Raw genomic sequence first — 23,268 nt, 5'->3', positions numbered from 1 at the left:
AATCAAAACACTAAACATACAGAGTAAAGGAAGAATATAAGAATATAGAGCAGCAAAGGAAAAAAGCCAAGTAACATATAAAGGCAGACCTAACAAAATTACACTTGACTTCTCATTAGAGACACTGGTCATGGTCAAGCGTTATGCAGACATTAAGAGACCACGGATGCAAGCCCAGACTACTATACCCAGCAAAACTGTCAATTACCATAGAAGGACAAAACAAGATAATCCATAAATTAATACAATTTCTGTGAAATTATTTCGGACGTAAGCTGGCCGGGCGGCGGGACACAAAAGCCCGCCCCTTCTACTACAGATTGGTCCCTCAACGTGGTCTACTAACTCCACGTAAAACCTGAGAGAGCTTGAAAAGTAATTCTAGACACACAGGAAAAAAAAACAAGAGTTTAACACAGCTTTTTGCTGTTTGCTGGGCATGCCACAGAGAGATTTCCTGACTCAGCAATAGCAGCAGAAAAAAAAGCCAAGTCATTTTAAAACAAGGCTTCCTGGGCCCTGCAGCTGGTGCAAACTTCAGCTATGGAGTATTAGTGAGCCCAGATGTTCTGTGCCTACTTGGGATCGGAAAGAAAGTACTCTGAGACCATGCCTGTGATGCAGCGCTTCCTGGCTGCACACTGCTCTGCGTGGCCAATTTGGTTGTAACTCAAATAAAAAGGATTTATGTGTGGCACGCTCATTCTCCTGGTTAGACTGATGGGCGCAGCAGAAATAGTATGTCCACCATTTTGAAATTGGAGAGAGGTGGAGCCAACATCCAGAGCAGCCACAACCTAGCTGCTTAGCATTTTAAAAGCTCTTCAAGACAGTAGAGAATTAAAAACAATGCAATAGGACAGATTCAGACATAAAAGACCTCTAAATGTCATACTGTTAGACAGACATACAAAGGCTTGGGAGAGAGAGAAAAAGAGTATTAAAAAGTTATAAAGTAAAGTTAATGCTTTAAAAAAAGGGGGGGAGGGTAAAGTCTTTAAAGAGACAGAGTACAGATAATAATAAAGAAAAATAAGCCACATAAGAATGGAAAATTCACAGAGTCTGGATTATGTTTATTGTGTTTTCTTTAAATTTTTTGACTGTGAAGGAGCTAAGTACAGAGAGACATTTCATTGTGTGGTCTGCTAAGCTAAACCAGCATGTATGTTCTAAAGGTATCATGACTTCCAAATTTGTGTCTAAGGATATGATGCTTTGGAAAAGAGGTTCTTCTTTTGTTTTCACAGAAGATGAGACCCTGTGGATTACTTCTAGACCAATATGGTATGATAGACCACGCCCTCCTGAAAGGTTGCCATAAACACCCTCATAAACTTACTTTACTCAACTGGTGACTGAGATGAACCTAGCACACAGGATACACCATGAAAGACCTGATTAACAGCACCTCCATTCAGCACGAAGCAGTTTGGAGAAAAATAACTGTGCCCATATTCCCAAATATTGTTTATAAATGTTCTTTTACATTTAAAGAAGGATATGATATAGATATGGATAATTTGCATTGGTACAGATTTTACTTTAGTGATATAAATTTAAGGTCAATTTTGTTATATGTATATGTATTTCTGATCTTAATTAAGGTATTGTGATTGTGTAGTTCATTTAAAAAATTAATGTATAATTAGGAAATATAGGTTAATGAATAATCATCAATAAAAGCCAAGCTTGTAGTCATGTTAGATTTTCTAGATATATAGAGATATATTTCAGTTAGATAGGCACTCTTCATATCTTTCAAAGACTACAGAATATGACATTTAATGTTTTAATAACAGGGCTTTTCATGACAATGAGACATGTCTACTCCTGGCAGCACTAATCTACTTCAAGAGGAAGTTGGGCATCGAAGAGGCTCCTTATGAAATTGGTTAGCCAACGGGGCAAGAACCTGCTCTTGCCTGGATTGTTGTATAAACTGGACACAAAGAACCTGCAGAGAGAGGACTGCTGAACTTGCCTAAAGGTGAGACGATCCTTCGGGGTTCCTGATTCATTAAAGAGTCTGCGAGATATTCTGCAGGATACAAAAGAAAGTGACTGAACTGTCTTTGAAATTTCCTGCTTCATGGAAAAGTCTGCTGGATACTATGGGCCTGAAGGCCAAAGATGGATGCCCCAACGGTACAGAAAAACTTTGGATGACTGTCCAGGCAGCGAGATGTCTCTGTCATTTCTAGAGTTTTGGAAGTTGCTTACTTCTTGTTTACTGAGGTAATATTATATCCTTCTGGAGTCTTTGATGGAGTTGAAAAATGAATAGTTATTATTATAGTTTCCTTAGTTATTATAAAAGATAAAATAGATATAAATATTTTAACTGTAATTCTTGCTTGATAACTGTTTTGTTATATGAAATTTTACTATGTTAAAGTGAAAACCTTTCTTTTTTGTTTAAACAGAAAAGGGGAAATGATGTAGGATATGTTACATTCATTGACCTTTTGATAGGGCAGAAACTTAGGTAGGCAGGAAAGACAGAACTAGATGCTGGGAAGAAGAGCAGAATCAGGCAGACGCCATGAAGCTCTGGCCCAAGACGGACGTAGGTTAATCTTTCCCAGTAAGCCACGACCTCATGGTGATATAGACTATTAGAAATGGATTAAACAAATTCGGGAGCGTTAACCAGTAAGAGGCTAGAAATAATGGGCCAGGCAGTGTTTAAATGAATACAGTTTCTGTGTAATTATTTCAGGGCCAAGCTAGCTGGGCAGCAGGACATAGCCCACCACTCGTCCTACTACAGATTTAACCAATATCTAGCCACAAACACAGCCCTACACAAAATACTAGAGGGACAGGCTAACAGATTGGATATAAAAACAGAATCCATCCTTTTTCTGCATACAAGAAACACATCTCAAACTCAAAGACAGACATCGCCTCAAAAAAAGGGTTGGGAAATAATACTGCAATCAAATGGACCCAAGAAACAAGACGGTGTAGCTATCCTAATATCTAACAAAATAGACTTCAAGCTAAAATCAATCAAAAGAGACAAAGAACGTCATTTCATATCAGTCACAGGAAAAATCCATAAAGAGGAAATTTCAATACTGAATATCTATGCCCCAAATACTAGGGCACCCTCATGTCAAAGAAACACTTCTAAAGATTCAATCATACATTAAACTCCACATACTAATAATGGAAAACTTCAACACTCCCCTCTCACCACTGGAAAAGTCAGTCAGACAAAAAATAAACAGAGAAATAAGGGAACAGATGTTATAATGCAAATGGACTTAACAGACATCTATAGAATATTATTCGATCCAAACAGAAAAGAATATACCTTCTTCTCAGCACCTCAAGAAACCTTCTCAAACTGACCACATACTCGGAAACAAAACAAACCTCAACAAATACTAAAAATTGGAATAACCCCATGTATCTTGTCAGATCACCAGGGCTTAAAACTAGAAGTCAACAGCAATACTAATTCCAGAAAGCCCACAAACACATGGAAATTTAAAAAAATGCTCACCTGAATCATCAAAGGGTCAAGGAAGAAATAAAGGGAGAAATTAAAGACTTAGTAAAATTCAATGAAAATGACTATACAACATACCCAAGTGTATGGGACACAATGAAAGCAGTGTTAAAAGGAAAGTTCATAGCACTAAAAGACTACATAACGAAGCAGAAAAAAATCCCACACTAGTGAACAGAACAGAGTTGGTTCTTTGAAAATCAACAAAACAGACATACCTCTATCCAAACTAACCAAAGGGCAGAGAGAAAATATCTAAATGAACAAAATCAGAAATGAAAAGGGGGACATAACAACAGACACGGAGGAAATCCAGACAACCATCAGGTCATATTTTAAAAACCTGTACTCCACAAAATTGGAAAACTTAAAGGAAATGGACAACTTTCTACATAAATATCAATTACCAAAATTAAATCAAGACTAGATAAGCAAATTAACTAGACCTATAACAGTTGAAAAAAATAGAAACAGTCATCAAAAGTTTCCCAACGAAAAAAAGCCTAGGATCAGATGGTTTCAGCTCAGAATTCTACAAGACTTTTAAAGAAGAACTAATATCAATACTCCTCAAATTATTCCACATAATAGAAACAGAAGGAACATTGCCAAACTCTTTTTATGAGGCTACAATTACCCTGATACATAAACCACAAAGACATTACTAAGAAAGAGAATTACAGACCAATCTCACTCATGAACATTGATGCAAAAAATACTAAACAAAATACTGGCAAATCTAATCCAAGAACACATCAGAACCATCATCCACCATGATCAAGTAGGCTTCATCCCACAAATACAGGGATAGTCCAACATACAAAAATTTGTCAATGTAATCCACCATATAAATAAGCTGAAAAATAAAAAGCACATGATCATCTCATTAGATGCCAAAAAAGCATTTAACAAAATACAACATCCCTTCATGATAAAGGTCTTGGAGAGAGCAGAGATACAAGGAACATACCTAAACATAATAAAGGCAATATACAGCAAGCCAATGTCAATATCAAACTAAAGGAGAGAAACTCCAAGCGATTCCACTGAAATCAGGAACAAGACAAGGTTGTCCACTCTCTCCATATCTATCAATATAGTTCTTGAGGTCCTAGCTAGAGCAATAAGACAACAAAAGGAGATCAAGTGGATACAAATTGGAAAAGAAGAAGTCAAACTCTCACTGTTTGCTGATGATATAATAGTTTACATAAGTGATTCCCAAAAATTCTACCAAGGAACTTCTACAACTCATAAACACTTTCAGCAATGTAGCAGGATAGAAGATTAACTCAAAAACATCAGTAGCCCTTCTGTACACAGAAAATAAAAGGGGAAGAAATCAGAGAACCTTCACAATAGTCACGAATAGCATAAAATATCTCAGAGTAACGCTAACCAAACAAGTGGAAGACTTGTATGACAAGAACTTTAAATCTTTGAAGAAAGAATTGAAAAAGACACCAAAAAGTGGAAAGATTTCCCATGCTCTTAGGAAGGCAGAATTAACATAGTAAAAACGGCAATCTTACCAAAAGCAATCTACAGATTCAACGCAATGCCCAGCAAAATTCTTCACAGACCTCAAAAGAACGGTACTCAACTTCATATGGAAAAGCAAAAAAACCATTATAGCCAAAACAATCCTGTGCAATAAAAGAACTTCTGGAGGCATCTCAATCCCCGACTTCAAACTCTACTACAGAGCTATAGTACTGAAAACAGCCTGGTATTGGCATAAGAACAGACAGGAGGACAAATGGAACCGAATAGAAGACCCCGCCATCAATCCACACATCTTTGAACACCTGATCTTTGATAAAGAAGCAAAAAACATCAAATGGAAAAAAAAAGAAAGCTTATTTAACAAGTGGTACTAGCATAACTGGGTATCAACATGTCAAAGAATGAAAATAGACCCATATCTATCACCATGCACAAAACTCAAGTCCAAATGGATCAAAGACCTCAACATAAAGCCAGCCACACTGAACCTTATAGAAGAGAAAGTGGGAAGTACACTTGAGCGCATTGGCACAGGAGACCACTTCCTAAATATAACCCCAGCAGCACAGACACTGAGAGAAACAATTAATAAATGGGACCTCCTGAAACTGAAAAGCTTCTGTAAAGCAAAGCACACAGTCAACAAGACAAAACAACAGCCTACAGAATGGGAAGAGATCTTCACTAGCCCCATATCTGACAGAGGTCTGATCTCAAAAATATACAAAGAACTCAAGAAATTGAACACCCAAAAAATACATAATCAACTTAAAAAAATGGACTAAAGACCTAAACAGAGCACTCTCAACAGAGGAACCTAAAATGGCTGAAAGACACTTAAGAAAATGTTCAACAGCCTTAGTCATCATAGAAATGCAAATTAAAACAACTCTGAGATTCCATCTTACTCCTGTAAGAATGGCCAAGATCAAAAACACTGATGACAACTTATGCTGGGGAGGTTGTGGGGATAAGGGAACACTCCTGCACTGCTGGTGGGAATGCAAGCTGGTACAACCCCTTTGGATGTCAGTGTGGTGATTTCTCAGAAAATTAGGAAACCCTCCTCAAGACCCAATAATACCACTTTTGGGTAAATTTCCAAAGGATGCTCAATCATGCCACAAGGACGCGTGCTCAACTATATTCATAGCAGCTCTGTTTGTTATAGCCAGAACCTGGAAACAACCTAAATGCCCCTTGATCGAAGAATAGATAAAAAAAAATGTGGTACATTTACACAATGGAGTACTACACAGCAGAAAAAAATAACAACAGCTTGAATTTTGCAGGAAAATGGGTGGAGCTTGAAAACATTATTTTGAGTGAGGTAATCCAGACACAGAAAGACAATTATCACATGTACTCACACATAGGTTTTTTTAAACATAAAGCAAAGAAAGCCAGCCTACAAACCACAATCCCAGAGAACTTAGACACAATGAGTACACTAAGAGAGACATACATAGATCTAATCTACATGGAAAGTAGAAAAAGACAAGCTCTCCCGAGTAAATTGGGAGCATGGGTACCTTGGGGGAGGGTTGATGGGGAGGGGACAGGTGGGGGAGGGGGGACAGAGAAAAATGTAGAGCTCATTAAAAACCAATAAAAAAGAAAGAAATAAGAGCTACAAAGGAAAAAGGCCGAGTTACATACAAAGGCAGACCTATCAAAATTATATCCAACTTTTCAATGGAACCAAAGACGCTAACAGATCACAGATGCCAGACCAGACTACTATACCCAGCAAAGCTATCGGTCAACATAGATGGAAAAAAATAAGACATTCCATGACAAAATCAGATTTAAACAATACCTATCCACAAATTCAGCACTACAGAAAATACTAGAAGGAAAACTCTAACTCAAGGAAGTCAACTACATCCACAAAATCACAGGCAAAAGACAATCCCATACCAGCAAATCCCAAGGAAGGGAAATGAGCACACAATACTACAACTGACAACAAAAACAAAAAGAACAGAAACTAGTAATCAGTGCTCATTAATATCAATTAATATCAATGGCCTCAATTCACCTATAAAGACACAAAGTTACAGAATGAAATCAAAAACAGAATCCATCCTACTGCTGCATACAAGAAACACTCTTCACCCTCAAAGACAGATATTACCTCAGAGTAAAGGGTTGGGAAAAGATTTCCCAATCAAATGGACCTAAGAAACAAGTTGGTGTAGCTATTCTAAAATCAAACAAAATAGACTTCAAACTAAAAGCAACCGAAAGAGATAAAGGACATTCCATATTCATCGCAGGAAAAACCTATCAAGAAGTTTCGATTCTAAACATCTATGCCCCCAAATACAAGGGCAACCACATTTGTAAAAGAAACATTACTAAATCTTAAATCACATATCAAGCCACACACACTAACAGTGGGAGACTTCAACACACCACTCTCACCACTGGACAGACAGGTCAACCAGACAGAAACTTAACAGAGAAATAAAAGAACAGAAGTTATGACTCAACTGAGCCTAAAAGACAGCTATAGAACATTTCACCCAAACACAAAAGAATATGCCTTTTCTTCTTGGAAACTTCTCTAAAATGGACCACATACTTGGTAACAAAGCAAACCTCAACAGTTAAAAAAGAAATAGATAGATAGATAGATAGATAGATAGATAGATAGATAGATAGATAGATAGATAGATAGATAGATATTAAAGATTGAAATAACTCCCTGTATCTTACTGGATAACCAATGCTTAAAGTTAGAATTCAACAACTTTAACTGCTTTCTGCAAACTCATGGAAACTGAACAATGCTCAACTGAATCACTACTGGATCAAGGAAGAAATAAAGAAGTTAAAGACTTCCTAAAGTTTAATTAAAATGACAGCATAACATACCCAAACTTATGAGACACAATGAAAGCAGTGCTAAGAGGAAAGTTCATAGCACTAAATGCCTACTTAAAGAAGTTAGACCCCACAACAGCGAATTAACATAACAACTGAAAGCTTTAGAACAAAACGAAAACTCACACAAGAGAAATAGGGTGAAAATAACCAGACTGAGAGCTGAAATCAATAAAATAAAAACAAAACAATACAAAGAATCAATGAAACAAAGAGTTGGTTCTTGGAGAAAATCAACAAGATAGACAAACTAACCAAAAGCAGAGAGAGAATGTCAAAATTAACAAAATCAGAAATGAAAACAGGAATGTAAGAATAGACATTCTGAGGAAATCCAGAGAATCATCAATTCATATTTCAAATATGAAAAATATACTGTTAGAATTCCTGCATCATAGTGGGCCCGACCTGCTGGGGCTGACATCAGTGGCCCCATCATGTCATTATGCCTGCACAGAGCTCCCCTTAGTCTCTGGGCACTGAAGCCTGAGGCGACCTCGGGACCTCTGATAGGACCCTCCACCCTGGAGCCTTGGCTGGAGCCACAGCCTCTGCAACAGCGGTCTCTCATCGCCTGTCCCCTCCATTGTCACCTCCACCAGAGCCACCTCATTGAGGCTGCGCACTGGGCCACTGCGTGTGGCCACTGACAGCACAGCAGCGGCATGGCGGCAGCACAGGACATACACACAGTGGCAAGATGTACCCTCTACCCCCACACCCCACAAACACCATCACCCTCCCCACCCCCACACCGTCACCACCCCTCCAGGTCTGCTGGCACAAAGGAGGATTGCCAGGAGGTGGTCAGGGCCAATGCCTAGGCAACTGCTGGTCAATCACATTTCTTTCCCCTTATCCCTGCCCTTCCCTAATAAACTGCGGTTTACTTCTCACAGCCACAAGAACATGTACTCCTCACAATTAGAAAATTTAAAGAAAATGAACAAATTTTCTGGGTAAGTACCACATAACAAAATTTAATCAAGACCAGATAAACAAATCGAACTATATTTATATTTATATTTATATAGAAACAATCATCAAAAGTCTCCCAACCAAAAAAAGCACATGGCCAAATGGTTTCAGTGTATAATTCTATCAATACTTCAAAGAAAAGCTAATACCAATACTCCTCAAATTGTTCCACACAATAGAATCAGAAGAAACACTGCCAAACTCCTTTTACGAGGCTACGATTACCCTGATGCCCAAAGACACAAAGACACTACTAAGAAAGAGAATTACAGACCAATCTCACTCATGAATCTTGATGCAAAAATACTGAATAAAATACTGGCAAATTGAATCCAAGAATATATAAGAAAAATCATCTGCCATAACCAAATAGGCTTCATCCCAAAGATTCAGGGATGGTTCAACATACAGAAATTCAACAATGTAATCTACCATATAAACAAATTGAAAGAAAATACACATACTCATCTCAACAGATGCAGAAAAAGCCTTTGAGAAAATCCAACACCCCATCATAAAAAAGGTCGTAGTGTTCAAGGATACAAGGAACATACTTAAACATAATAAAAAGCAACTCAACAGACAACATCAAAATAAATAGACAAAACGCAAAGATCTCACTAAAATCAGAAAAAGACTAGGCTGTCCTCTCTCTCCAATTTATTCAATAAAGCACTCAAAGTTCTAGCTAGAACAAAAAGACAGATCAAGGGTTACAAACTGGAAAGGAAGAAGTCAAACTTTTGCTATTTGCTGATGATATAACAGTATACATAAGTGACCCAAAATTTCTAACAAGGAACACCTAAAGCTGATAAACATTTTCAGTAATGTGGCAAGATACATGATTAACTCAAAAAACATTTAGCATCCCTCCTATATAAAGATAATAAATGGGCTGAAAAAGAAATCAGGAAAAAACATCACCATTCACAATAGCCACAAACAACCTAAAATTTCTTGGGGTAACTTTAAAAAACAAGTGAAAAGACCTGTATGACAAGAACTTTAAGTCTCTGAAGAAAGAAACTGAAGAAAACATCAGAAAATAGAAAGACCTCCCATGCTCTTAGATAGCTAGAATTAACATAGTAAAAGTGGCAGTATTACCAAAAACAATCCACAGATTCAATACAATCCCAGCAAAATTCTTCACAGACCTCAAAAGAACAATACTCAACTTCATACGGACAAACAAAAAACCCAGAATAGCTAAAACAATCCTGTACTTCTGGAGGCATCACCATCCCTGTCTTCAAACTCTACTAAGAGCCATAGTCATAAAAACAGTTTAGTAGCCGGGCAGTGGTGGTGCACACCTTTAATCTCAGCACTTGGGAGGCAGAGGCAGGCTGATCTCTGTGAGTTTGAGGCCAGCCTGATCTACAAGAGCTAGTTCTAGGACAGGCTCCAAAGCCACAGAGAAACCCTGTCTCAAAAAACCAAAAAAAAAAAAAAAAAAGTTTAGTATTGGCATAAAAACAGACACACAGACCAATGACCAGTAGAATCTAATCAAAGATCCTGACATAAATCCACACAACTATGAACTAAATTTTTGACAAAGAAGCTAAAATTGTACAACAGGAAAAAGCATCTTCAACAAATGGTGTTGGCATAAATGGATATCAACATGTAGAAAAAAGAAAATAGATCCATATCTATCACCATGCACAAAGAAAGTCCAAATGGATCTTAAGATCTCAACATAAATCCAACAACAATAAATCTCATCAAAGAGAAAGCGGGAAATACCCTTGAACAGTATCAGCACAAGAGACCACTTCCTAAATATAACACCAGTAGTACAGACACTGAGAGCAACAATGGGACCTCCTGAAACTGAGAAGCTTCTGTAAAGCAAAAGATATGGTCAACAAGACAAAACAGCCACCTACAGAATTGGAAAAGATCTTCACCAACCTCACATCTAACAGAGGGCTGATCTCCAAAATACATAAAGAACTCAAGAAACTGGACACCAAAATACCAAATAATCCAATTAAAAAATAGAGAACAGATCTAAACAGAATTTTCAAGAGAAGGCACTCAAATGGCTAAAAGACATTTAAGAAATTGGTCAACATCTGTAACATGAAGGCCTGCTCGTTGGGATTTCTGTCCCGCCCGGGTACCCCACTGCCGGCAAGCCCCAAAGAAATCACACAGAGAGTCTGCATTACTTAAAAACTGATTGGCCCATTAGCTTAGGCTTCTTATTAGCTCTTGTAGCTTATATTAACCCATTATTCTTATCTATGTTAGCCATGTGGCTCAGTACCTTTTTCAGTGGGGCAGCTTACATGTTGTTTCTTCGGTGGTCTGGGCTGGACTGCTGGAGGGAGCTTCCTACTTCCCAGAATAGTCCTGTTCTCTTTGTTTCACCTCTACTTCCTGTCTGGTTTTCCCACCTATACTTCCTGCCTGGCCAATCAGCGTTTATTTAAAACATGATTGTCAGAATACAGACAATTCTCCCGCACCAAACATCCTTAGCCATCAGGGAAATGCAAATCAAAACAACTCTGAGATACTATTTTATACCTGTTAGAATGGCTAAAATCAAAAACACAGATGACAACCTATACTAAGGAGGACTGTGGAGTAAGGGGAACACTCCTCCATTGTTAGTGGGAGTGCAAACTTGCACAGCCATTTTGGAAATCAGTATGGTGGTTTCTCAGGAAACTGGGAATCAATATACCTCAAGATCACTATTGGGCATATACCCAAATGATGCTCAATCATACCACAAGAACATTTGATCTTGGCAGCATTATTTGTAATAGCCAGAACCTGGAAACAACCTAGATGCCTCTCAACAAAAGAATGAATAAGGAAAATGTGGTTACACATTGGATTACTATTCAGTGGTTTAAAAAAAAATGACATCTTGAAATTAACAGGCAAATGGATGGAACTACAAAAAAAAAAAAAAAAAAAAATCCTGAGTGAGGTAACCCAGACCCAGAAAGACAAATATAGTATGTACTCACTCATAAGTGCATATTAGGCATAAAGCAAAGGATAACCAGACTACAGTCCACAACCCCAGAGAAGCTAGGTAACAAAGATGACCCTAAGAGAAACATAAATGGATCTACCTAGGAAGGGAAAATAGATAAGATCTCCTGAGTAAATTGATTTGGTTTTCTGCCTTTCTCATTAACCACCTCTTAACGTTTGAAAAGCATCTATGCAGCAGGAGCTAGAAAAGGCACTGAACCATTACACTTGGACACAACCCCAAATAAAAAGGCATTTTCCCCACTGGATCTGCAACCAGACCCAGCACATTACATGTTAGGCAGGCAGCCCACCACTAAACTCCACTTCCAGCCCCAACACTTGCTCCTCATACTACTCACTGCTCACTTCTAATTGCTGCCGCTATCTATTGAACTTTGTGAATGATCATCTTCTAATTGAGGCTTTCATTTTCATTCACATAAATCATTCAATCTAAAAGCACCAACTAGCATCTGTTCTTTTTAAGTTCACTTTGGTTTTCAATCCAGGCACAATAGACATTGATTTTCCTAGTTTTTGCATAAATTCAATCTCACTCAAGTTTGGTCATAGTCCACATGTCTCTAAAGTGAATTTTAAGTATTCTGAAAACTTCAAAGGGACTTATGTCTATTAACAATGACCCTTTTGGCTTATATGATTTTCTCATGTTCAGGGTATCAGGGTATAGTGCATGAGGAACTCTGTGCTGAGAATTAGAAAACATGTGTATTAGCCCTAAAACCTATCATAATACATGTGACTTGTTTTACATTCTGTTGTTTTCTCATAAAATTAAATTAATATAAATTTACTTGTACTATAGAGAGCACCCAAGCTCTAGCCCTAAAACCTATCATAATACATGTGACTTGTTTTACATTCTGTTGTTTTCTCATAAAATTAAATTAATATAAATTTACTTGTACTATAGAGAGCACCCAAGTTCTATACTTAAAAAACTCAATCAGCATTTCATCTTAGAAATAAGTTTAGAAAGAAAAAGCTTCAACCACTTTGATAAAAGTTGAAAATAATTTCCCAAGATAAGCATTAGATATTCCACATACTCAATTATTTTTTTAAAAATATTTATTTATTTATTATGTATACAATATTCTGTCTGTGTGTATGACCACAGGCCAGAAGAGGGCACCAGACCCCGTTACAGATGGTTGTGAGCCACCATGTGGTTGACTGAGAAGAGCAGGCAATGCTCTTAACCTCTGAGCTATCTCTCCAGCCTCTCAATTATTTTTTCAATTCCAATATTTCAATTATTTTTTCGTTAAGTTTTGATTTGGTAGATACAGTTCAGTGGTAGTAAGGATTTCCAAGCCTATGTAAGACTCATCTTAGTTTGATCCTCAGCACCACTTAAAAAAAAAACTATAGCCGGGCGGTGGTGGCGCACGCCTTTAATCCCAGCACTCGGGAGGCAGAGGCAGGCGGATCTCTGAGTTCGAGGCCAGCCTGGTCTACAAGAGCTAGTTCCAGGACAGGCTCTAGAAACTACAGGGAAACTCTGTCTCGAAAAACCAAAAAAAAAAAAAAAAAAAAAAAACCTATAATTTTTCTCTTAAAAATATTGATTTATACTTTTAGAAATTTTCTTTGCTAACTGTTCAAAATTGCCATAGAAATCAACACAAAGGTCAGGCAGTGGTGGCACATGCCTTTAATCCCAGCACTCAGGAGGCAGAGGCAGGTGGATGTCTGTGAGTTTGATGTCAACCTGGTCTACAAGAGCTAGTTCCAGGACGGGCTCCACAGCTACAGTGAAACCCTGTTTGGGGGGCTGGGGGGGAGGGGGACACCAATACCAAACAACAACAAAAAAGAACAAATCAACACAAAGATATTCTTTTAAAGACATTTAAATTTAACTTTTACATTTCATCAGATAAAACAGAGATTGCTTTATCACAGCTGAAATAAATTTTAGGGCTTTTGGGGGCAGGGGACTCACACATGCTAGGCAAGCGCTCTACTGCTGAACTGTCTCCAACCCAAATTTTTTATTTATTTATTTATTTATTCAGTCATTCATTCAGTCATTCATTCATTCATTTATTTATTTAGGTTTTTCGAGACAGGGTTTCTCTTGGCTTTGAAGCCTGTCCTGGAACTAGCTCTTGTAGACTAGGCTGGACTCGAACTCACAGAGATCAGCCTGCCTCTGCCTCCTCCCAAGTGCTGGGATTAAAGGTGTATGTCACCACTGCCTGGCTCCAACCCAAAATCTTAATATCTCAGAAATGGGCACAAGTTCTAAGTTCTAAACCTTAAATCACTAAGACATATGCTTTCTGTTTTAAAATTATTTTTTTCTTAAAAAGGGACTACTTCTGTGTGATAAAATTAAGAGCTATATTTCTAGTTATGCTCTCCATAAACTAGAAATGGTAACAAGGAACCATGAGAAGCATACACATAAAGGAAGAACATTCTGAGAGCTCCATTCCATAACTGTAAGACTGGGCTAACAACTTTATCAATTCTTGATATAAGATGTTTCAAATATTTATTAATAGAAAGAATTTGGCACTTCTATTGCACATAATAAAGATGATTACCTTATTTGGTGCTGACTCACAAGAATGTTTCATCTGATTATCCAATGGTGAATCAGGAGAGGGTTTAATATGATTATCCAATTGACAATTTCCAGGAGCCTTCTTCGTGGCTTTATTAATTTCGACTGCAATATTATTAATCTTAACTTCTTCAGATTTCCTTCCTTCCATTTTATCCTGTTGGCAAGTTACATTACTATGTGGTTTCATATCTAAGAACGTATTCTGAGACACTGAGTGAGGCATTTCTAAAACTGCTGGTGAAAAACCAGTTCGTAGTAAGCCCAACGTAGGAGATACTTGAGAGTCCAACTTATGTTGCTGCACAGAGTTAAATTTCGAGAGTTTAATTTTAGTCCAGTTGGAGTTCCTCTTCGTTGAGCTATTTATTCCATTTAGTATGCATTTCACAGGCTTTGTTTTCCTACTAGGAAAGAAACGGTTACACTGCATGTTCTGGTTGGTTTCTTTCTGAGGGAGCATTTGTCTTTCAACATCAGCCCCTTCCGATGTGACTTCTGTAGGCTTCTCCTCATTTATCCTTTCCATGTGTGGCAATTCCTTTTTTACCTCCACAGTATCTGATTCAATTTCACCAGCAATTTCTTCACAAAGTTGGAGAATGCTACCTCGCTTATTCTTTCCAGCTTGCTCCAATTCATGATCAATACTTTGTTCAGGCACTAATGGTTGTAGAATTTCAGGGAATTTTGTGCTAGTATTCACTTGTGTGTGAGCTGATTTCCTCGGTTCATTCTTTTTAGAGACCACTGAAGTAGCTGCTTTGAATTTTCTAACCTCAGAAGTTACAGGCACAGGTTTTGGTTCTTCTTTTCTAACAGTCTTTTGGCAACACTTTTCAGACCCTTGGATGCACTGAGAACTACAAGTATAAGTTGTCTGAAGCTGTACTTTGCGCTTCTTTCCTTTGGGAGAATGTATTACTTCATTCGTAACTGAATTTTTGTCCTCCTTACAATCAGACTCTATTTCTAGCCCTTTTCTTTTCACACACTTCTGACTTGCTGTGACTTTATCAGATCTATTCTGAGTGCTGTTGTTGCACTGCTCTCTTCTTGCTGGTCGCAAAGTCTGTTTCCCTGCTTGAGTGCGCCTCTGAACCCCTGTACTGCGCAAAGACCTGTTTGAGCACTCTGTTAACTGCTGCAGTCTTTGTGATCTCCGGGTAAGTTGTTCATTTTCTTTGACAGTTCCAAGTGCTACTTTTTCCTGACATAATCTTCTCTTTTTTGTAGATTCTTGTGATTGTCCCTTCACAATTACCATATTTTTATTAATGGATTTAGTTGAATTTTTATCAGCTGCCGATGCTGACCTTGTACTCATTCGTGCTCCCAATTCAGGTTGATTTACTTTACTTTTGTTGGAAGATTTAACCAGTGCCTCGACAGCTTCCTTGGAACCTGGTTTCTTTACTAGACTGTTTTGAGAACCTTCAATTTCTAGTTCTAAATTCTCATCTTCAATTTCTTTAGTAACTTTGGAGGAATTTTCTTTTGATTTCTCCTGAATGGACATTATTCCTGAGTAATGTCTTCCTTTCTGAGGCCTTTTTGAGAACTGTGTCCAGGTAGGTGCAGATCTAAGTACTTAGGAATTTAGTATTATTACTAAAGAGCAGATCTTAAAAACTGACTTTAACTTATATTGATATAAATTTCCAACAGAAATACCAGGTGTTTCAAGTAAGGTTACTCTCTGAAAATTCCTAAGATATGAGAAAAGCTGGCATGAATGCTGAAAGATATTTGCTCTCTGTTGAACAGGGAAATGGAAAGCTGAAGAAAATTCTAATTTATTATTTTCAGAAGTTTTTATTTTTTTTGAAATAAACTTCATTCAGATCCAATTTGTTCTAATTATTTTAGTTTCATGCCTAACCCTATTACTAGGAGTTCTTTATCACTGACCTGTCTGCTTTGACAAAATTTCTGAGAACTTTTTTCTTCTGAAGGCTACAGCTACTGGATGCTGATGCATTTGTAACATGTCTTATGGCTAACAGGCTTCTTTCCTTGTTTGCCAAGTTTGTTGGTGTCTGGCTTCTATTTAATCTCCTTCGCTTAGTAAAGTACTCTATTAATATAAATTTCCTTTTGTGCTGCCATTTCTGAAAAAATAAAAAATATACTTTAAGTTTCTATATAATCCAAGAAGCAGGCCAATGATAATACTATGCAGAAAAACGCCCCAGTTTAAATAAAATTTAACTCCTTCTTTTAGACTATATTCTTTAGAATAACACAGTGAAGTCTTCAAAATTTTTTTGCATGTTTTGGACTTATTTTAAGTGCATACATATTTTGCCTGAATATAAGTGTACCACATGCATACTTAGTGCCCGTAGGTCAGAAAGGGACAGTGGATCTTCTGGAACAAGAGGTATCAATATTTGGATGGTTATGAGTCAACATGTGGGTGCAAGGCATAGAACCCAGATCCTCTGCAAGAGCAACAACTATTTTAAACCACTGAGTAATTTCTCCAACCCCTCTCAGATAAGTTCTTCAACAGCAACTTATCTTATTGAAAATATAGAATACTTAAACATTAATTTATCTCGATATTCACTTACAGTTCTTTTCCCACAAGACAGAACTGATGTTTCAGCCACCATAACTCAAGATAATCTGATAAAACCATTCCTTTTAACTTCTTAACACATTATACAGCGCCTAAAAACAAAAAACAAAACAACTTACTTAAAATGCTTAAAAAGATAAAGATCTAATCATCAACTAACCTCTCACCAAATTAGTCTAATATTTACCAACGCTCATTTCACACACAGCATTCAATTTCATTGGAACAGTATACATCTATTATATACTGTGAAAAAAGTTTTAAAATACAAATTAAATTCACACTATAAATATTAAATGTATTAAACTAAAAAAGTAAAATTGTATGAGAAACTACACATATATATAGGCAGAAAAAATGAGATATATAAGTAAAGCTGATTTAATTTAAAACATTTAGTAGGTAAAGAAGAAAATCTATGAACTAAATGAACAATACTGAAATAGCAAACAGAAGTAAAAAAAAGATATTAAGAGCTGGAAATGTAGCTCACTTGGTAGAGTGACTCGCCTACAATGCACAAAATCCTACTTGGAAATAAAGGCATGTTGATCAGGATTTCAAGGCCATCCTTAGGCTAAAGGAATCCCTGCCTCAAATAATAAACAGAAATAGGATATTAAGACTAAAGGACTAGCCTAGCAGCGGTGGCGCACACCTTTAATCCCAGCACTTAGGAGGCAAGAGGCAGGTGGCTCTGTGAGTTCAAAGCCAGCCTGATCTACAAGAGCTAGTTTCAGGACAACTAGGCTGTTACACAGAGAAACCCTGTCTTGAAAAACAAAAAACAAAAACGAACAACAAAGACTAAAGGCAATGGGGAAATGGCCCAATGGCTAAGAACACTTACTGTTCTCGCAAAGGACCAGGTTCAGTTTTCACCACCCACAACAGGTAGCTCACGACTATCTTTAAGTCCAGTTTGAGAGGATCCAATGTTCTCTGGCCTATGTGTGCACCTGCAAGAATTATGTGCACATATGCTCACAAAGTTACATGTACATGAATAAAAATGAATAAATTTAAAAAATAAAATAAATAAATAAATCCACTAAAGAAAACCAGGCATGGTGGCTCACCCTTTAATCCCAGCACTCAGGAGGCAGAAGCAGGCGGATTTCTGTGAATTCAAGGGCAGCCTGTTCTACATAGTGAGTTCTAGGATAGTCAGAGCTCCATAGCAAGACACCTACTTGTCTCTAAATAAATAAGTCAAAAATAAGGAGAACAATACAGAAAGACACTGGGTGTCTGATACCCACACATACATGGCCATGTACACAAATAACAATAAACATGTAAACCCACACATTCTACACACACACAAACAAAATAAAAACTATAAATACTAAATTTCAAAGAATTTTACTTCTAAGACTTTACAAATATACCTATATAAATGCATAGATTGATTTCAATATTATATTAACAAAGACTAACTACCCTAACAAATAAGTTATCACTATAATACTGCTTATATCATTGATGATAATTGTACAATAGTGGTTCCAAGATTCAACTCAAAACTCAGCAAATCCACAAGCTTTTTATTTATTATTCAATTATAATCAATTATTTATTTGTCTGTGAGTTTTTTGTTTGTTTGGTTTTTGAGACAGGGTTTCTCTGTGTAACAGCCCCACCTGTCCTGGAACTCTTCTGTAGACCAGGCTGGCCTTGAACTCACAGAAGATCCACCTACCTCTGCCTCCTAAGTGCTGGGATCAAAGGTATGTGCTACCACCACCTGGCCCCACAAGAGTTTTATACACAAAATGACACCCTGACTTTAAATTTTATTTCGACAGTCTTACCATGTGTCTCAGTCCTGTTCTATTGCTGTAAAAAGACACACAAACAAGGCAACTCTTATAAAAGAAAGCATTTAATTGAGGGCTTGCTTACAATTTCAGAGGCTTAAACATTATCCTCGTGGTGAGGAGCATGGCAGTATGCTTGCAGGTGCTGACACAGTAGTTAAGAGGCACATAATGATCCACAGGCAAAGAGAAGGAAACTGGCCTTGATGTGAGCTCTTGAAACCTCAAAGGCCACCCCCAGTAACACTCTTCCTCTAACACTGAAACATCCTAATCATTATAATCCTATCAAAGAGTTCCACTCCCTGGTGACAAGCCATTGAGAGCCATTCTTATTCAAACTACCACACACGCCATTTTGGCTGACTAGGAACTCACAGAAATCTGTCTCAGGAGTGCTAGGATTAAAAGTGTGCACCACTATGCCAGCCCAAAAAATAATTTTGTTTTCAAAGTGAATCTTGGTGGTGGATAAATACAATCCCAAAAATTGTGAAGTGCCGGAAGCAAAGACCTGTATTTTGAGATCTGCATTTTGTTTGCAGCCATCTTAAGCTCACAAGTTAAGAAAAATATTTACCTCTATCCCCTCTGCAGGGTCTAGGAAATCAACCTGGCATCTTATCTCCTACTAGAGACCTGCAGGAACCAGGCTCCCAAACTCATTAACATTTTCCTTGGTTAGTCAACAATCAAAGACCCTCAGTATTTACTTATCAGCTGGGGATGTCTAGGACCTGAATTTCAGCAGACCTGAGCTTCCCGACACCCTTCCCTTCCTCCTGACACCTTTTCCTTCCACCCTTTGCCTGTTTTTGCTATATAACAGCTTCTGAGGAAATAAACAAGACGGCTTGATCAGAAATCCTGTCTTGCCGTCATTTCTCGTGTCTCATGCCCCTTCATTCCTCTCCCCTAGATTTATCAGGGACCCCCGTTAATATTCCGCGGGTCGGGATAGATGGCGTCCTATGGTGAAGTAGAAATGGGAGGTTCAAAAATCCAAGGTCATGCTAGGCTATACAGCAAGCTTGAGACAGGTCACCTTGACTATATGAGATTCTGTCTCAAAAGAAAAAAAAATTCTATGGACATGTAAATCATGTAGAAAAGCCAAAGAACTACTTTAACAAGAGAAAAACAGTCCTAACAGTGGAGCACACTGTTAATCTACAGAGCAAGATCCAGGACAGACAGGGCCACACAGAGGAACCCTGCTTCAAAAAACCAAGAGAGAATGAAACGAGAGCTGGAGAGATAAAAAGGAGCATTTGGTGTTCTTGCAGAGGACCTGGATTCAATTCCCAGAACCCACGAGGCAGTTTAAACCACCTGTGACTTCAGTTTCAGGGCATCCATCCTATGCCCTCTTTTGGCCTCTATGGGCACAAGACAATGCACATACACATATTCAGGCAAACACCAATAAAAATAAGTAAATATTTTAAAAACTAAAAGAGCAAAGTTGTACCCGCCTAGTATGTGTGGGACCCTAAATACAATCTCCAACAGTACGTCTCCCTACCAAAAAAAAAAAACACTGAAATATTAACAATAACAAATTTCTAAACTTACTACAGATCAACATAACATTGACAAGGACACAGAGAAAAACAGAATGGAGAAGTAGATTCACACATATTTCATTCCCACTCCTCCAACAGGGTCTCAGTATACAGTCCAAGCTTACTTTCAACTATCATTAATCCTGCCTCAATTTTTTAAAGCATTTTTCTTAATGATTCTTTGGGAATTTCACATCTTGTACCCTAATCCCACTTATTTCTCAGTTCCTCATCCACCATCCCCCCCACCCCACCACAGCATACCCCACAAAAGAAATTTTAAATGACTCAGCAGTTAAGAGCACTGATTGCTCTTCCAGAGAACCAGGGTTCAATTCCCAGCACCCATATGGCAGCTCACAACTGTCTGTGACTCCAGGATCCATCACTATCACACAGACATACAGTCAAAAACCCCCAATAATTTTTTTAATAAACTAAAAACAAAACAAAAAGATCACTTTACTTCTGTCTCTCCTGCCCGTCCAACACCTCTTCACTCATCTGAGTGACATTAGGAACATGTACCACGCAGTCCACCCTTCTATCCACTCAGTTTTACTTGCAAATGTTCATTGCAATGAGTTGCTGGTCTGGTTCAAGGCCTCTGGCTTCTGGTAGATCATCAATTCTGGACTCTCACCAGAACTCCTTTCAGATATCCTGCTGTTGGCCCCTAGATATGGAGCTCCTACAGCTGTGGTTCCACAGGACCAGTCCCTTCACACACTGACAAGTCATAGATGGGTAGATATTGGGCTGGACCAACTCAAAGTCCTGGATGTGGACCTGGGTGGTAGCTGATTTGATCAATCCAGGCCACTGAGATCACCACCCTCAGGTAAAGGGCAGAGCCAGCTCTTATAGGCCTCTGCCATAGGGGCTAGCTCTCCCACGCCCACAGTGAGTGGCGGGGCCAGCTCTCCCAGGGGCAGTAAAGGGCTAATGCTAGCTCAGCTGGGCCCTAGGATTTCAACGGGCATGGTTCCTATAGAGCTCTGTGGTAACATGGGCCATAAACAAAAGAAATAAACATAGACCCCAGGTACAGCAGGACCATGGACTCAGACATGGCCCACTCATTACCACGGCTCCGGTGATAGCACAGGCCACCCAGATCAATACAGCACTGGCAGCAACATGGTCTTGGGTGGCTGACTGGACTCCAGGTATCCACTCAGCCCTTGATGGTAACAGGAGCCACAGACATCAACTCATAGCCTGGCTGTATTAGGGCCATGGAACTAGACATGGCCTCACAGACCACTCAGACAGAAAGTAGATCAGTTATAGTCAAGGGTTAAATGTCAAGGAGGAAATGATGTAATCTAAGGGGTGATGGAAATGTTATCTTGAATGTGGTGCTGATTTCCATAAGGGTCTGTTAAAACACACCAAATTTAATCTTTAAGAAATCTAACTTTAAAAAGCAAACTTTACCATATAATTATAATCTGATAAAGGTGTTCAACAAATAAACTAAAATTGATAGGCTCTAACAGCCAAAAAACGATAATTAAACCAAAAAGGCAAGGTAAAGAACAGGGTGAACATTATGCAGTTAAGTGAAAAAGTAGCAGTACACAGAACCATGTTTATGTACATAGTAAATGTAGGACTGCAGAAGAAAACAGTTATTATTTCTGGAAAAACAAACTATGAGACCAGTGCTGAGAAAAGCTTACTTTTCATTACACAGCTACTTTAATGTTTTATTACATTCACACAAGATTGGTCAGCAGGATTTGATACCAAGTCTAAGGCCTGACCTCACTTTGATCTCCAGAACCCAGATGGTAGAACTAGAGAATTGATTTCCCTGACCTCCATTCACATATTCTGGCAGACACACACACACACACGCACACACGCACACACACATTCATATATGTACTAAAAACCAAGTAGATTAAAAAATAAATAAGTGAATGAAAAAGAGTAGGAGCTAAAGAGATCGTAGTTAAGAGCACTAGCCCTTCCAAAGGATCAACCCAGGTTTCCAGCACCCCCAGGAAAACTCACAACTATCTAACTCCAGTTGCAGAATCTGATGCCACCGTATGGCCTTCAAATGCAGTGGTGCACAGACATATGCACAGGCAAAACACCTATCCATATAACATAAAATAAAAATTTTAAGCTGGATGTTATATTCATGCTTTTAACCTCAGCACCCAGATCAAAGCCAGTTTAGCCTACATAACAAGGTCCAAGTCAGAAATGGATATGCTTTTCCAGAGGATCCAGGTTCGATTTCCAGCACCCACAATATCTATAACCTCAGTTCCAGTGGATCAAACAAGCAAGCACATGGTGTACATACATTCAGATATGCAAAACATTCATAGATACAAAGTTAAAACAAACAATTTTAAAAATAAAATTGTAAACTTAAACTTCCCTAAAAATATGAAATATATCTAGTCTTTAAATTGTTTCAAAATATACAAAATTAATGAAGTTAGAAGCCACTTACCTTAATGAAATGGAAATGCTGTTTTACCTTTTCAAGTTTCTTGATGATGCCTCTAAGGGATGTTTCTAATTACGTCTGTATATTTGGAAACCTTTAAAAAAAAAGAGAGAGAAAGAGAGAGAGCTCTGTAGCTAAAGCAAAACAAGTTACTGAAAATACATAATTCAAAAAATAGAAGTCTATTGTTATTAAAAATTGCCAAACTGGGCAGTAGTGGCACATGCGTTTAATCCCAGCACTTGAGAGGCAGAGACAGGCAGATATCTGTGAATTCCAGGCCACCTTGATCCACAAAGCTAGTTCCAGACAGACAGAGCTACACAGT

General features: G+C 38.0%; 1 protein-coding gene across 10 annotated transcripts in view; it reads right to left on the bottom strand.

The window, feature by feature from the left end:
• Window positions 1-23,268, bottom strand: part of Esco1 (establishment of sister chromatid cohesion N-acetyltransferase 1) — a 79,706-nt gene that overhangs the window by 38,377 nt on the left and 18,061 nt on the right. For 7 of the 10 annotated variants that reach the window (XR_005285395.2, XM_038329964.2, XM_038329957.2 and 4 more), the window contains 4 exons: window positions 22,944-23,034; window positions 17,933-18,041; window positions 17,075-17,174; window positions 14,479-16,609 (listed from right to left, as the gene is read on the bottom strand). Coding sequence is in view for 9 of the 10 variants with exons in the window: in XM_038329964.2 (XP_038185892.1) it covers window positions 14,479-16,017 (1,539 nt within the window). In the remaining variant the exon portion in view is untranslated. The remainder of the gene's footprint in view (window positions 1-14,478; window positions 16,610-17,074; window positions 17,175-17,932; window positions 18,042-22,943; window positions 23,035-23,268) is intronic. The other 3 variants (XM_038329961.2, XM_038329962.2, XM_038329963.2) reach the window with 2 other exon arrangements.

The sequence above is a fragment of the Arvicola amphibius genome, chromosome 5 (assembly GCF_903992535.2).
Source record: "Arvicola amphibius chromosome 5, mArvAmp1.2, whole genome shotgun sequence".
In the NCBI taxonomy this organism is placed as follows: domain Eukaryota; kingdom Metazoa; phylum Chordata; class Mammalia; order Rodentia; family Cricetidae; genus Arvicola; species Arvicola amphibius.
Note: the sequence above shows the minus strand (reverse complement) of the source record. Positions and strands in the feature narration are given on the sequence as shown.